Source organism: Marmota marmota, unplaced genomic scaffold (assembly GCF_001458135.2).
Source record: "Marmota marmota marmota unplaced genomic scaffold, marMar, whole genome shotgun sequence".
NCBI lineage: Eukaryota > Metazoa > Chordata > Mammalia > Rodentia > Sciuridae > Marmota > Marmota marmota.
In genome coordinates this window covers 26341164-26355538 of record NW_026000174.1, presented here as the reverse complement: position 1 = coordinate 26355538, position 14375 = coordinate 26341164, and the positions used below count along the sequence as shown (strand labels likewise).

Sequence of the window (14375 nt, the reverse complement as noted above, 5' to 3'; positions counted from 1 at the left end):
TCTCTCTCTACCCCCTCCACTGTATAACCCTGAGGGTCTCCTTCCATTACCAACTGCATGATTTTCATTGTCTCTAAAAATAAAATGAACAGTGACATTCTTTCTAGAGATGTTGTTTCCAGTAGTCCAGCATTTTTTTTTTTTTATGATAAAGGAGCCAAAGAGCATATTTTAGTTTGCCTAATATGTCATGGACCTTAGGCGTTCAAGTGCCATATTTCGAAGGAACATTTTATGTTAAGGAGTTTAGGTATAGGAAATGGAGAGTCATTAAGAATTTTTAGACAGAAAGAAAATCTGGATTACAGTGGAGCAAATGTGCAACTGAATGGTGGTAAGGAAGTCGGCCAAGAGGTTTATTGATAGATGGCAGAGGTTTAAATGAAGTCAGCAGCAGACTTATGAATGAAAGGGAGAAGAGAGTCAAAAAAGAAATTTTTTTAAAGTAGACTTGAGGTAGGGAAATAAGAAGTCAGGGATGATTTCAAAGTTTCAAACTTAGTGAGTAGAGCTGACTCCAGCTGATGTGGGAGGCCAAAACAACAAGACTGGTTTTGCAATTTGGGAAGCCTGTTGAAGAATTCAGATGGTGATAATGGAAATAGAGATTGTGAAAATAGAGATGTGAAAACTAATTCTGATGTTCTTGAGGGTTTTATCTTCATTTTTTGGTCTTTTGATTCCTTGGACCCAAGCAACCACTGAGGAAGATAAAATCCTAAAGAATACCAAGACTTAATGGGGAGAAATGGTAGGTTAACAGTGCAAAGACTTGAGTAAAGGGGCTGTAGGTAGATGAGAGACTCAAGAGCAGGTCATGAGAAGTTCATTTTTCTCTTACTTGAATGAGGTTTTTGTTTGTTTTTTGAGAAATAATGTCTGACAGCATATTGCAGATGGCTTGGCTATTGTAATAGATGCTCCGTAAGTGCTTGAATGAGTGAATGAATGAAGTCAGACAAATATAAGTCACAGAGTATGGCACAAAATAGTATATATTGTATATCAGTTACCTTTTAACCATTTAGTTTTATCTTTAGGTTAGTTATAAAATTTAAGAATACACTAACGTGTAGACACATGCATGTTTTTTCGGGATATCTCAACTTGAATTTCACTTTTTAGTCTGCTTATACTCCCATAATTATTGGGTGTGAGGGGTGGGAGAAATCTTTCACCTGATAATAAATACTTCAGGGTTTTTGTTTTTTTTTTGACAAATCAAATGTGAATATGCTTTTTTTATTGACTTTTTTAAAGCCTTTATCTGAACATTAAACATTTTTTTTTTCTTTTTGCTTGCTCACTACTTTCAATAAATATATGCTCACTATTTTCAGTAGGATCAAATTAGGAAAGCTTTGGCATTTCCCTTATGTTTTGTGTGTTACAGTGGATCTGAATCTACCTTATTCCTTGCCTATTTGCCACTGCCTCTCATGATTTGGGATTGTTCTCTCAGTGGGCATTTGTTGCCATCCTAGTCAGAGGAATGTCTCTGATAGTTAAGTGTAAGGAAGAGAAAAAATGGTCTTGTATGCTGGTGAGGATGCAGAGGGAAAAATGCTTTGTAAAGAATGAAATGTTAATCCCTGAAATAATTTATTGGAAGACCTGTAAAGTCAGGAGAAAAATGTTCTAAATCTCATTCTACAGAACATGCTAAATCTCTTCATCTTACTTATCCCTCCTTATTGATTTTTTTCCTACTATTCTTTATACCTTTTGTGTTTCTATTGATGATCACTTTTTCCCTTTATTTCTCTGATTTGTTCTCTTTTTCTTTTATTCTGCGTTCTCTCTTCAGTATGGATAATTAGCTATAATATAAAGTTGAAGCTTTTTAGTTTTATTTAGAGTAAATATATTTTCATAGTTAAAAACTCAATTGAGATTGATATCTTTATGTTCAAAGTAATTTCATAGTTTTTACGTTCATTTAATAACTGATTTTTGATGATTCAGTGATCCTTCAGGAATTGGATTTCCTTTTCTGGGAGCATTCAAAAAATAAACCATGTAGCATTTGCTTAGGGATTTGAACCAGCCATTGTGCAATTCTTCCTTTTCCCCTTTCCCATTATTTTTATTTCATTCATTGAAATATTTATATATTATTGAAATATTAATTTATTATATGATTTTAAACTTTTTGGAAAGAAGGTATGAGGTAACCATGAGGAAAAATCATAGAAAAATAGTTTATCTAAAATAAAACCATTTATTTTACTGTTTTTGATATAAAATTCAAAATTTTAATGAGTTGTCTTTGGCATTCTCTGTGAAATTATACTGAAATTAAACTTAGGAAGGTCTTTTCCTGATTTGGGGATTTCCCTTTGACTTTTATGTATGATTCTCCTTACTTTTCTCCATCAAATTCAACTTAACAAAAGTATAGAAAAAGTAAGTATATAAGAGCAGGCATCAGGACACCTGGGTTCTAGACGAGTTTATATAACTTTGTTCAAATTGTTTATTTGGTCAGAAAAATTTGAACAAAGTTTATCATTTGGTTTCTTTTGGTGTTCACAGTCTCTGAAAGTCAAATCTGATCTACTTTCTTTCTTTTGGTACTGGGGATTGAACAGGGGCACTCAACCACTGAGCCACATCCCTAGCCCATTTTGTATTTTATTTAGAGACAGGGTCTCACTGAGTTGTTTAGAGTTGCTTAACGCCTCGCTTTTGCTGAGGCTAACTTTGAACTTTTGATCCTCCTGCCTCAGCCTCCCAAGCTGCTGGAATTACAGGCGGGTGCTGCTGCCCCAGGCTGATCTACTTTCAACCAAATACTTCAGTCTGAGCACTTTTCAAGATCAAGACTATTCTGTATACTAAATTTTTATTGTTTTTTAGTATAAAGAGTAAATAGTAGTATTTACTATTGAATAGTGATATTGTGAACTTTGATAAAGTTACCCAAATTCTAAAGATGTTTGCTGTTTTTTATATGGAAATTATAATACCTACATTGCAAGGTGAATGTGAAAATTAAATTAGATGTGAATATACTTTAAAAATGTATAGTCCAGGTATTCTATAACACTATTGAGTTTTCTTACAATTTTATATGACTAGGTAGATTTAACAGTCACAGGCCTAACATATGAAAAGATGTTAAGTGTATGAATTGTATAGATAAAGCACCTTCTTGTGGTAATTGCACTGTAAGTAAACACAAGGATGTTTACATAGATTTATTTTTTGAGCAGAAATTAAATTTCTATTTGGCTTCTTTAACTTGGTTAAAGAAATAATAACATTGTTGTTTGGTGTTACTAGTTGCTTTGTTAAGCATCTTTTAGTCATTAAGAAATGTGTTCCAAGTGATATTTATATAAAGAAATCATTCTATGGAATTGTTTTTGCCTTTTGGTATTATATTCATGTTTGGAAACATGACTATCTAAATAGGAGTTAAATATATATACTAGATATGAATGGTACACTGTCAAACTGTTACATAGGAGTAGCAAATTTAATAGATAAGTCATATGAAAAGTACCTAAAAAGACTCCTGGGGCTTATGGTAATCTGATTTTTGGCACTTTGTATATTTAGTGTTTTATGATCCATTCATCACTTTTAAAATATGTCACAATAATATCAAGTACATAAAATTCTATGGCTATTTTATTCTGAGTGGAATAGATTTAAAGGTCAACACTACTCTTTTATGTAGGTTATGGGTGCTACATGTGTGCTTTCAAAGCAATAGTGTGAGGAAACTTAAAGTGGGATGGCAGGACGGCCTCATCCCTATGACAGTAACTCCAGTGATCCAGAGAATTGGGATCGGAAATTGCATAGTAGACCTCGTAAACTTTATAAACATTCAAGGTAGGTAGAAAATATGTATTTCACATATCAAAGCTCTGCTAAAACTGATTATAAAGACTACTACTGCATTTGGTTGTGGCAAGTCCTGTCAGAGTATGGGGGATGGTTTACAAAATATTGTGCATGTTTATATTTCTCCTTAATTAGCTTACAGAGAAACAATTCTTTCTTTTTAAGTTTTTATATTCACATTTGTTTTAAGATTTATTTCTGTCTCTAAATTATGTTAAAATCTTAGTTGACTCCACGATCGAGTATTATAATTGGCTTAATTGGAATCTCTGGCAAGACCAGTTAGTTCTTTGTATTTTAAAATCTATAGGAATTTATTTTGTATTCTAAGTTTATTATATGTTCAGATTACACATGATAATTTATAGTTTTGTCAGAGTTTTCCTCAATACATTTGTAACTGTATGAATTTATATCATGCTGCCATACTGATCCTAATGGGAAAATCAGTCTTTTTTGGAGTGACCATACTGGTTCATTTAAAGTTTGATGCATGAAATGAAATTCATTTCAAAAGTTTCTGCTTATCTATATGTTTTTTTTAAACTATCATTTTGTGCTGTGAGACTAAATGAGGAATACCTCATTTACAATACTTTGTGATCTGAAATTTTAGGATATTAATTGACAGCTTATAAACCTCACATATTACAGGTATGTAAGCATGTTTTCATAGAGGATTTTGCTGGGTGAATATTGCTTAGAGGATATTATTGAATATTTAACTAACTAGAATATAAAATTCTCCTGATGACTGATAACAAATACTAGCTTTCTTGAAAAAAACATGCCATGATATTGAAATCTGTTTTGTAATTTTTAAGAAATACTTTAGGTACTTTTAAACTGTGTATTACAGCTAAGCAACATGAGTGGCTGATACTTTTAAGTCCCCTGACAAGAAGTTCACTGACATTGCAGACTTTTAATGGGATAAGATCGTAAAATGTTAATGTGAAGTTGACTTTATTAACTTATAATTACATGCCAAATGATGTCAATGTTTTTTTGTTTTGTTTATAGTTAGTGAGTATACATGTGTTCTCCAAATGGGGCATTAGTTCTTTTTCTGTTTCATGGATAATTACTTAGTCTTTGAGATTAAAGAGGCATTGGATTGTGTGAGGTTATATTTTTATCTACTCTTGTGTGTTTATTATACAGGTGAATTATATATTATCCTTCCTAATTCACAATTTTTTTCTTCTCATGTATACAGTGCTGCATTATATACTGAAGAGGTGATGAGGGTGGAAGTAAGCCATTGTTTGCTTTATAAAAGCTACATGCATACAGTGGGAAAAATGTTTTAAAACTTTCAGTGCTTTTTCCATTCTGTTTGATTTCAGTAACAAATACAGCTCTTCTTGGTAGATGTAGCATTGGTAAATTAATTAATCAATTTCTTCCGTCCCTCCCTCTTTCTCTCCCATATAGTGCTAGGGATTTAACCCAGGGCCTTGTATATGCTAGGCAGGTTGTCTATCACTGAGCTATGTCCTCAGCCTTTCATTAATTTTTTCATCCTTTTGTAAGGTGGGCTGCAATAATATTTAGGGTTGTTTGAATGAAAAACATTAAAGGCAAATTAAACATATCAGTAAATTGATTTTAAAAATTATCTTATGTAAAAACCATGAAGTTCTTTGAGATTACTTTAAACCTAATTTGTAAAAAATCTGCCCCAAAAGAACAGCTTATTTTTAGAGATCTCTTGTCCCTATGCATTTAGAAACAGAATACTTGGAAGTATTGTTTGACTTTTAAAAAAATTTTACTTTGGGAGTTTATTTAGTTACTAATTTATTTTTATGGTGCTGGGGAACAAGCCCAGAGCCTCCTGCATACAATGCAAACACTCTTACCACTGAGCTACATCCCCAGTCCCCAGAATATTTATTTACTTACTTGTGTATTTATTTATTCCTTCCCTCTCTCTCCCTCCTTCTGTACCTATAATAGAAGAATCCTGGGGGCACTCTCCCATTGATCAACTCCTTATCTATCTATCTATCTATCTGTCTATCTATCTATGTATTGAGACAGGGTCTTGCTAAAAAGTTGCTGAGGCTGACCTCAAACTTTTGATCCTCCTGCCTCAGCCTTCAGAGTTGCTGGGATTTCAGGTGTGCACTACCTACCTGCTGGGAGTCCATAATAAACTGATTGACTAAGAGGTTTTAAAAAACAAACATTAGCAAATTTTATTGAGAATCTTCCCTTAGTTTAGGAGAAATTTTAAAGTATATGAGGGTACTGCTTGGAAATGCTTTAATATTCACATATGGAACAATTAGAGTACTCAAACTAATTAAATAGTGGTATTGAGTTGTAAAGTTCAGAGAATGAATCAGTATCAAAAATAAGGCTTGAGGGCTGGGGTTGTGGCTTGGTGGTAGAGGGCTTGCCTAGCATGTGTGAGGCCCTGGGTTCGAATCTCAGCACTACAAATAAATAAATGAATAAAATAAAGGTCCATCAACATCTAAAATAAATTTTAAAAAATAAGGCTTGAGAAAATCCTAAGGTGATTAGAGTATTAAGTATTAAGGTAGATGGAGGAAATTTCTGCCAGGGACCTTCAGGAGATTACTTTGACCAGATCTGAAAGTAGAGCTCTGGATATTATTATTGTCTCCATTTGGCAGATAAAAACAGGCTAATATCCTTGACCAAGGCCATTGAACTTATAAATGGCATAGCTGAAATTTATAAAAAAGCCTTTTTTTCTTTCTTAATTTTTAAATAATTTATCATAATCTACTATGTATAATGAACCCCTGTTTCCCATTACCCAGCTTGAAGGTACCAACTTGTGGCTGATTTTGTTTTATTTGTGCATCTACCTACTTTTTTGAATATTACGGATTTTATTTAGGGATGTTTGTAAAAGAAAACCAGACTAAACGTTGGCCTAAGTTGGGGATTTAGTTTTTTGTACCTAAGAAATCTAGAGGTAGGTGATGGCTGAGTATTTTTAATTGCTTTAGGATATATCAGGATTAAAAATCTCTGCTTTGCTTGGCTTTTCTCTTATAGTCACAAGGTGGATATTGTAGCTCTAGCCATCATGTCTACCTTCTAGACAAGAAAAAAGGGAAAAGGAGCAGTTGGAAAGGGATTCATTTATATCAGGAAATTAAATTTCTTGAGATTTTCTAGCAGTTATCTACTTAATCATTAACTAGAGCTGTGTCCTGTGGTCAGTTCTGGATCAGGGAGACTGAGAATGTTAGTTTTTGAGCTGGACTTATTGCTATCTCAAACAATTGGGGATTTAAATTTACAAAACAAATAAGTGAGCATAGTTTTCTTTATTGTCTCAATATTGTAGATAATCTAAAAGTCATCTTGTTTAAATATGTATTTCGTTTATATGTATTTTTGAATAGCCTTATTTTTTCAGTGTCTTAGTTTTGAATTTTTCCCCTCTTTCCTTGCTGGGTGTGATAAAAATAAACTTTCTGATTTACAAAAGTAATAGTAATGGTTGCAGTCTTTTCTGTTCTGATGGGTTGCCATCTGAGGTTTGTAGGTATTGACTTTATGATTTCTATCTAATACAATTTTAAGGTACTTTATTTTCTGAACTTTCTTTTGAATATAGATTTGTGTATGTGTGTGTGTTTAGGATTGAACCCAGGGATGCTTAACCACTAAGCTACATTCTTATCCTTTTTTATTTTGAGACAGGGTCTTGCTAAGTTGCTTAGGGCCTTGCTGAGTTGCTGAGGCTGACTTTGAACTTGCCATCCTCCTGTCTCAGCATCCTGAGCTGCTAGGATTACAGGTGTGCACCACTGCACCCAACTTGAATATAGATTTGTCTAGCACTCTGATATAAAAGATAGAAAAAGCTGTTCTGGACATAGATAGACTTCAGGTGCTGGAGTCTCTCTTCAGGTGGTATAGAAATATATTACTTAAAAATCAGTGAACTTTGTTTCTGTGTGAGTAGTTGTATAGTTAATATCTACATAGAAGGGTTTGGTAGTAGCTAAAGATGTTAAAAAGTCATTTTGGTTGAGGTATATTTGGTCTAATTATGACATTTTTCCCTTTTATTTATGAGTTAGAGGAATCTTTGTGTTGGGCGGGGGTGGTGAGTAGGGGGTGGGATCCTGGGGATTGAACCCAGGGTCTTGGGTATGCTAGGCAAGTTTCTACCATTGAACTACATCCCCAGCCCTTTTTATTTTATTTTGAGGCAAGTGTTGTTAAGTTGCTAGATTGGCCTCCAAGTTGTGATTCTCCTTCCTCAGCCTTCAAAGTAGCTGGGATTACACCTGAATTAGAGGAGGTTTTGCTATTTTAAAAAAGAAAATGAGTTCCTCTTCTGTATAATGTGTATAGCAAGAATATATGCTTAAGGCTTTTGAATATTTGAGTTGGGCAGAATGACTATATAAAACTCTGATCTGCAGTCTGCTCAGGTTGCTAAAGATAAATGCATCGTACATTCAATATCAGACTTTGCCGCAAGGTTTCATTCCCCAGAAGTACGCATGCTCATTTCTTCTGAGCTTTCCATTTTCCCTTTTAAATCACTTCATAGTTCAGCAGCAGACTGAAAAGTTCGGTTGCTTAAAAGAATATTTCTTGAGTGAATTCTTAAAGTGCAGATGATATTTTCCCTTTGGTTTTAAAGAAAAGCATTATTGACCAGAATGTATACACAAATATTGAAAGGAAAAAGGAAAGTTATCTGCATCCTAGTTTTCTAAAACCTGGCAAGCTGTCAGAGCTAGAATTAGCTTTACAGATGGCATTGGCAACATATCTACATATCTCTAAGCCCTCATCCCCTGCGTTTTCTTCACCTGTCTATCAGTTACAATATCCAATCACTGTTTAGAGATGGAGAAATGGGATGATCACAGCTCACAGGATGCTGTTTGGTTAGAAACGTCAGTGCTGCACAACCCACGGCTGAGTCAGTGTCTGTGAGAAAATGAACTGAATTAATATATAGAGGGGGTTGAATCTCTGAACATTTAAAGCCTATATATCTGCAATAGCATTATTACACAGTAGAGGGAGGAAAGCTAAAGGAAGTCTGTGGAGAGGTGAGGTAGGGGGAAATTTTCTGATTGTTCAGAAGAATCTTGAAGATGATGGAAATATCAGATGTGCTAAAGTTTCCTAGTAATGCCCAAGGATGCTGACCTGGCTTTCAGTGCTGCATTGTTTGAAAGAGCAGAGTCCCTTTATACTCTGATTTCAACATTTTTTTCTTGTTTTTGTGTGTCTACCTTGGCATATGCTAAAGGAAGGTGTGTATGTATTTATTACATGATATCTTTGTTTTATAATTATATACATATACGAATATGAGGGAAAGATTGAGAGGGATATGTTGGCCTTTGTTTGATTGTGATCATTTACATTTCTAGATGAAAATGATCATATATCTTTCAGTTTAATGGCAAGTTATTTAAAATAAATGAAGTATATTTTTGTTGTTTTCATGATTTTGATGTTTTTTATTTAATGTAACTTGGGAATGCATTCCATTTGATACTGTATTTTATGAATATAAAAACTTAATTAAGGAAAGACTAATTTTGAGATATTTTTGATATATTTGAAAATAAAATTCAAGATAGAAATGAAATAATTGAAATAATTTTCTAAAGATGGAATTGGATATATTTTTATATTGGATGAATTAAGAATTAGTTTAATTACTTATAATTAGTGGTATTTTACAGGACTAAATGTATTTGGAAGATAAAGCCTAATGTTTAAAATGACTTTTATAGAACATGCACTCTGAATAGAAAAATCTACAACTGCCACTGAAACAGAGAATAAGCCAGATAAGTTTTGGGGTTAGTGAAAATTGATTTTCAACCAGATAGAATTTCTAAATAAAGATAATTGTTCTTCTGTGAGGTTTTAAATCTAGGCAGGTGGCATTGCTTACCTAATTAGGAAATGTTAGCACAATTTAAAGCATTTTAACTATGTTTTATTCCTTCTGCCATCATTACCACTATCCTACTGATCATTTATTTTCTAAGGAATTTTGGGATATTCAGTATTTTAAAATTACTTTATTTTTAGTGTGTGTGTGTGTGTATGTATGTATGTATGTATGTAGTTCTTTGCATCCTTTCCTTAAAATACAGTGAAGTTCTTGTGATTTCCCCCGTTTAATGTCTAAAACTTGGGTCATCTTGCTGGTTGTCAAGGCTTATTTATGTATATAGTTGAATTAATCACATTATGCATATATAAATTTGTGGTTTTGGGTCCAGAGATGTTTTTCTAAGCTTGTTATAGTAATAGAGTTATAAGAGCAGAATCTCAAGCTAGACCTTTTTATCTTAACTTTTTAGAATACTTTCCTGTGGTTCTGCTGATTCTTTTAAGATAATAATGCCTGTCATTGGAAAAGTAGTACGTTTTCATTTCATAAATTTGGCAAACACTGGAAGGCCTATAAAAGAAAATAAAAATATCCTATCAAAATAATACTTTTAAGTATTTTGGTATTTATAGCCTATTTTTCCCCTGGATATACATTTAATGTATAAAAACCACACATGTATACTTAAAAATGATTTCTAGATATTACTGTATGAACTATTATATAACCTCTCCTTTTAGAAAAAGGAAATTCTGAACATACCCTGGGTCATGAAATTATCTTCTACATTATAATTGAATTACATAGTTTTATGTATGCATGCCTTGTAATTTATTTCACCAGTCTGAGTTTTGATACTTCATTAGAGAAACAGCATGATTCCATAGCATAAATTTCTTAAGAAAGGAAGACTATCTAAGGGAGTTAGGTAAAAATATAATTTTGATATTCTTCTGACAATAAAAGATCCTTAGCATGATTTCAAAAGTGAGCTCTTTAAAGATCTGCACACTACTTTTAAATATCGGTCTACAAGGTCTTTGTCCCAACCACTGAATGTTGGTATTGTAATGTGAACGAAACCATAAGCAGTAATATATGTTGAGTATCTCTTATCCAAAATGCTTGGGAAATATTTCCGATTTCAGTTTAAAAAAAAAATTTGGAATACTTGCATATCAACAGGGAAGTATGTTAAGGATGAGACCTAAGTCTAAACAAGAAAGTCGTATGTTTCATATATAATATGAAATATATATATATAACCTGAAGGTAATTTTATGTAGTAATTTTGGTGCACTTGAGTTTTGACTGTGACTTATCACATAAGGTCAGGCTTGGAATTTCTCACTTGAAGTGCCCAAGAGGATTTTCGAGCATTTTGAATTATGGATGCTTAACCTATAATGAATGGACAAAGGTGTTTACCAAGAAAACTGTGTTAACAAAATCAGGTGATGGGTTAAACTTGACCCACAGGCCATAGTTTGCCAACCTGTCTTAACACATTAAAAATGCTTATAAAAGCATGCATAAATCAGTTGCTTCAAAAATATATTTAGTATAAAACCTTTAGTTTAAAATACTAGGGTCATGATATTTGTTAGAGTAATAAAAACAGGTTATTTTCACTTAAAAATAAAAATTTAGAATTGAAAATAATGCTTCTTTATTAAGGACAAACTAATTCAAATGAATAGGAACATCTGATCAGAAATTTACAAGGAGGCTCACTTCATTTTTAAGAAAAAAAAGTTTTTAAAAGTGTGATTGAAAGTTTTTAAGAACCTTGTCAATCTTCATATCTATATTCCTACACAAGGGCACACATATAGTAGTATTTGACAAAAGAAAGTGCTGACTTACTATATATACTGTGAAACTTCACCTATATTTAAAAACATGAATAATGATATAATAGGTTATGATGTTAATTGGTGGGAGTATTTAAAGTTAAAGAAAATAATTCCTTTAAGGGGAGTTGGACCTATCATGTATGGTTTTATTAGGTGCATATTGCAAAAAAAGGGTCATCTGTAAATGTATACCATTCACATTGTAGATATTGTAGTGTTATGTATTTGTCAACAATTTTCTGATAGGAGTGCTGCTTATATCAGTTAATTCTGGAAATTTTTCTTTGATAATTTATTCCCATTCATTTTCTCTGTTCTCTTTAGAGCATATGTATTAGTTGCATGTTGACCTGTTTTAATTAGTTGTATAATTTTCTTATCCTTTCACTTTTGCCCATTTCTTTTTCTTTTTTTTTGTACTTTTGAGTGTATGTCAAATATTTTCTTTCAACCTTCTTAGTAATCTTTACTGGGGCCTCACATGTACAAGGCCCTCAGTTCAATCCCCAGCACCACCAGAAAAAAAAAAAATTGATATTACTGTGTTTGAAATTTCTTTCTTTCTTTTCTTTCTTTCTTTTCTTTCTTTCTTTCTTTCTTTCTTTCTTTCTTTCTTTCTTTCTTTCTTTCGTTGGTTGTAGATGGACACAATATCTTTAATTTATTTGTTTATTTTTATGTGGTGCTGAGAATCAAACCCAGTACCTACATACATGTGAGGCAAGCACTCTACCACTGAGCTACAACCCCAGCCCCTGTGTTTGGAATTTCTAAGAATTCTTTCTTTAAATTTTTAAAAATAGCAGTCAGTCTTTGTTTTACGTATATAGTATCTTTTTATTACTGAATTTATTGGTTATAGCTTTGCTTTTTTTATTGTCTCTGCAGTGTCTGCTGCCTTTTTTGTTCTATGTGTCAAACTTTTTTATTGTGAGATAATTTTAGACTTATAAGAAGTCACAAAATTATGCAGTGAGTTCCTATATACTCTACCCAGATTCTCCCAAAGGTAACATCTTAAATACTTAATTTAACTAATGAAGTATATTATCAAAAACCAGGAAATTGACATTTTATTAACTGTTGACCTTTTTTGGATTTCATCAGTGTTTACATGCACTCTTTTTCTGATACATAGTTAGTTCTATGGCATTTTATCATATGTGTAGATCCATATAATATCCACCAGTCAGGATGCAGAACTATTTCATCACTACAGAGAAACTCTTTGATATTCCTTCTTTATAGTTACACCTCTCTCCATCTGTACCCCTGGCGATCCCTGAGTTGTTTCTCCATTGCTATGATTTATTTTGTCACTTTGAGAACATTAAATAAATGGAATTATATAGTACCAACTTTTGGGTTTGGATTTTTTTTTTTCATTCAGATAATGCCCTTAAGTTCCATTCTCAGAGTTACACATATCAATATTTTTAAATTGATGAATAGTGTTCTATACCACATTTCAGTAATTCATTTAGAGAGTAGCATGGTTTAGGTTATAAACTTTGCAGTAGAGTTGGATTTTTAAAACTATATTACTTTAAGAATTAGACTGTTTTTCAGTTGTAGGAGTCTGTACCTAACTGAATAAAACAAGGCCCTTAAGTTTCTCTTCAATCTTTAGGAACAGGTTTACTATTGAAAACTTGCCATAATTAGAATTTTTAAACAAATGAAGTTCTAAAGTTATATGCAGAAATCCATACAAGATAAGTAGAAAAATTTAATGTAAATAGATATTTGTTCCTAACAGTGACCATGTTAGTAAGATTTAAACATTTTTAGAGACTGCTGCCTGTTCATTTACCATATGCTTTGAAGCATGATTTTGAAATGAAGTGAAAAGTTGGTATTATATATAGAAATCAAAAACATTATTCATAAAGTTGTAAAATTTTATAATGGAGGTTTTTAGTAATTGGGTTTTATGTTTAAGGTGGGTTTATTTACATAACTAGAGATGACAGACATAATATTCCTTAGTTGATGAAAATTGTCATCTCAGAGGATTCTTGATTAAGAATGCTGATTTGAATTTTTATCATAACCTTATTTGGTAATATTTGTTAGTCTGTAAGTATGCTTTTAAATGGTGTTCAATGTAGATGGTAATTGTCTTTAATATGACTGTTGAAATATATGCTTCTGGTTTCTTGGGACCATGAACCATTAGAATGGTATCCCAGAGTCTGTGCAGATTGGTAAGTAGAATTTAGGGAACTCTGGTGAGAAAAGCATAAGAGGAAAAGACTGTTAGGAGAAGAAAGTCTTTTATTATTTAAGTGTAAGTTGCAGCATCCTGATAGGGTATTGTCAAACAGGTTATATTTTGGCTAAAAAGCCAGTTTTTGTATATAACTCTATTTTTGATATTTGTAATACACCCATGAAATCACACCTCAGTCAGGATAACGAAACATATACATCACATCAAAAGTTTCCTTGGGGCCTTTGTAACTCTCCCCTTCCAGTTCCCGTACTTCATGCCATGCAGCCACCAGTCTGTTTTCCAACACTGTACATTAGTCTTTATTTCATAGAATTTTATGTAATTTTTGTCTTCTTTCGCTCATAATTATTTTGAGGTTGATTCATGTTGTAATTTGAGTCAATGTTGAGTCTCATTCTTTTTTCATTGTTAAGTCTCATTCCATTGTGTGGATATACACAAATGGTTTAGCCTTTCATCTGCTCATAGATATTTAGTTAAGTAGTTTCTATTTTTAAGCTGTTACAAATAAAGCTACTAACAATGTTTATATATATATATATATATATATTTTTTT

General features: G+C 32.3%; 1 protein-coding gene across 7 annotated transcripts in view; it reads left to right on the top strand.

Annotated features, from left to right (window-relative positions):
• Btbd10 (BTB domain containing 10) overlaps positions 1–14375 on the top strand; it is a 60254-nt gene that overhangs the window by 15964 nt on the left and 29915 nt on the right. For 3 of the 7 annotated variants that reach the window (XM_048788387.1, XM_048788388.1, XM_015477650.2), the window contains one exon: positions 3686–3843. The exons of 3 other annotated variants lie outside the window; for them this stretch is intronic. In XM_048788387.1, coding sequence (XP_048644344.1) covers positions 3743–3843 — 101 coding nt within the window. In that variant the 5' untranslated portion in view covers positions 3686–3742. Of the gene's footprint in view, positions 1–3685; positions 3844–8373; positions 9129–14375 lie in introns of those variants that run through there. One more of the 7 variants, XM_048788386.1, reaches the window with a different exon arrangement.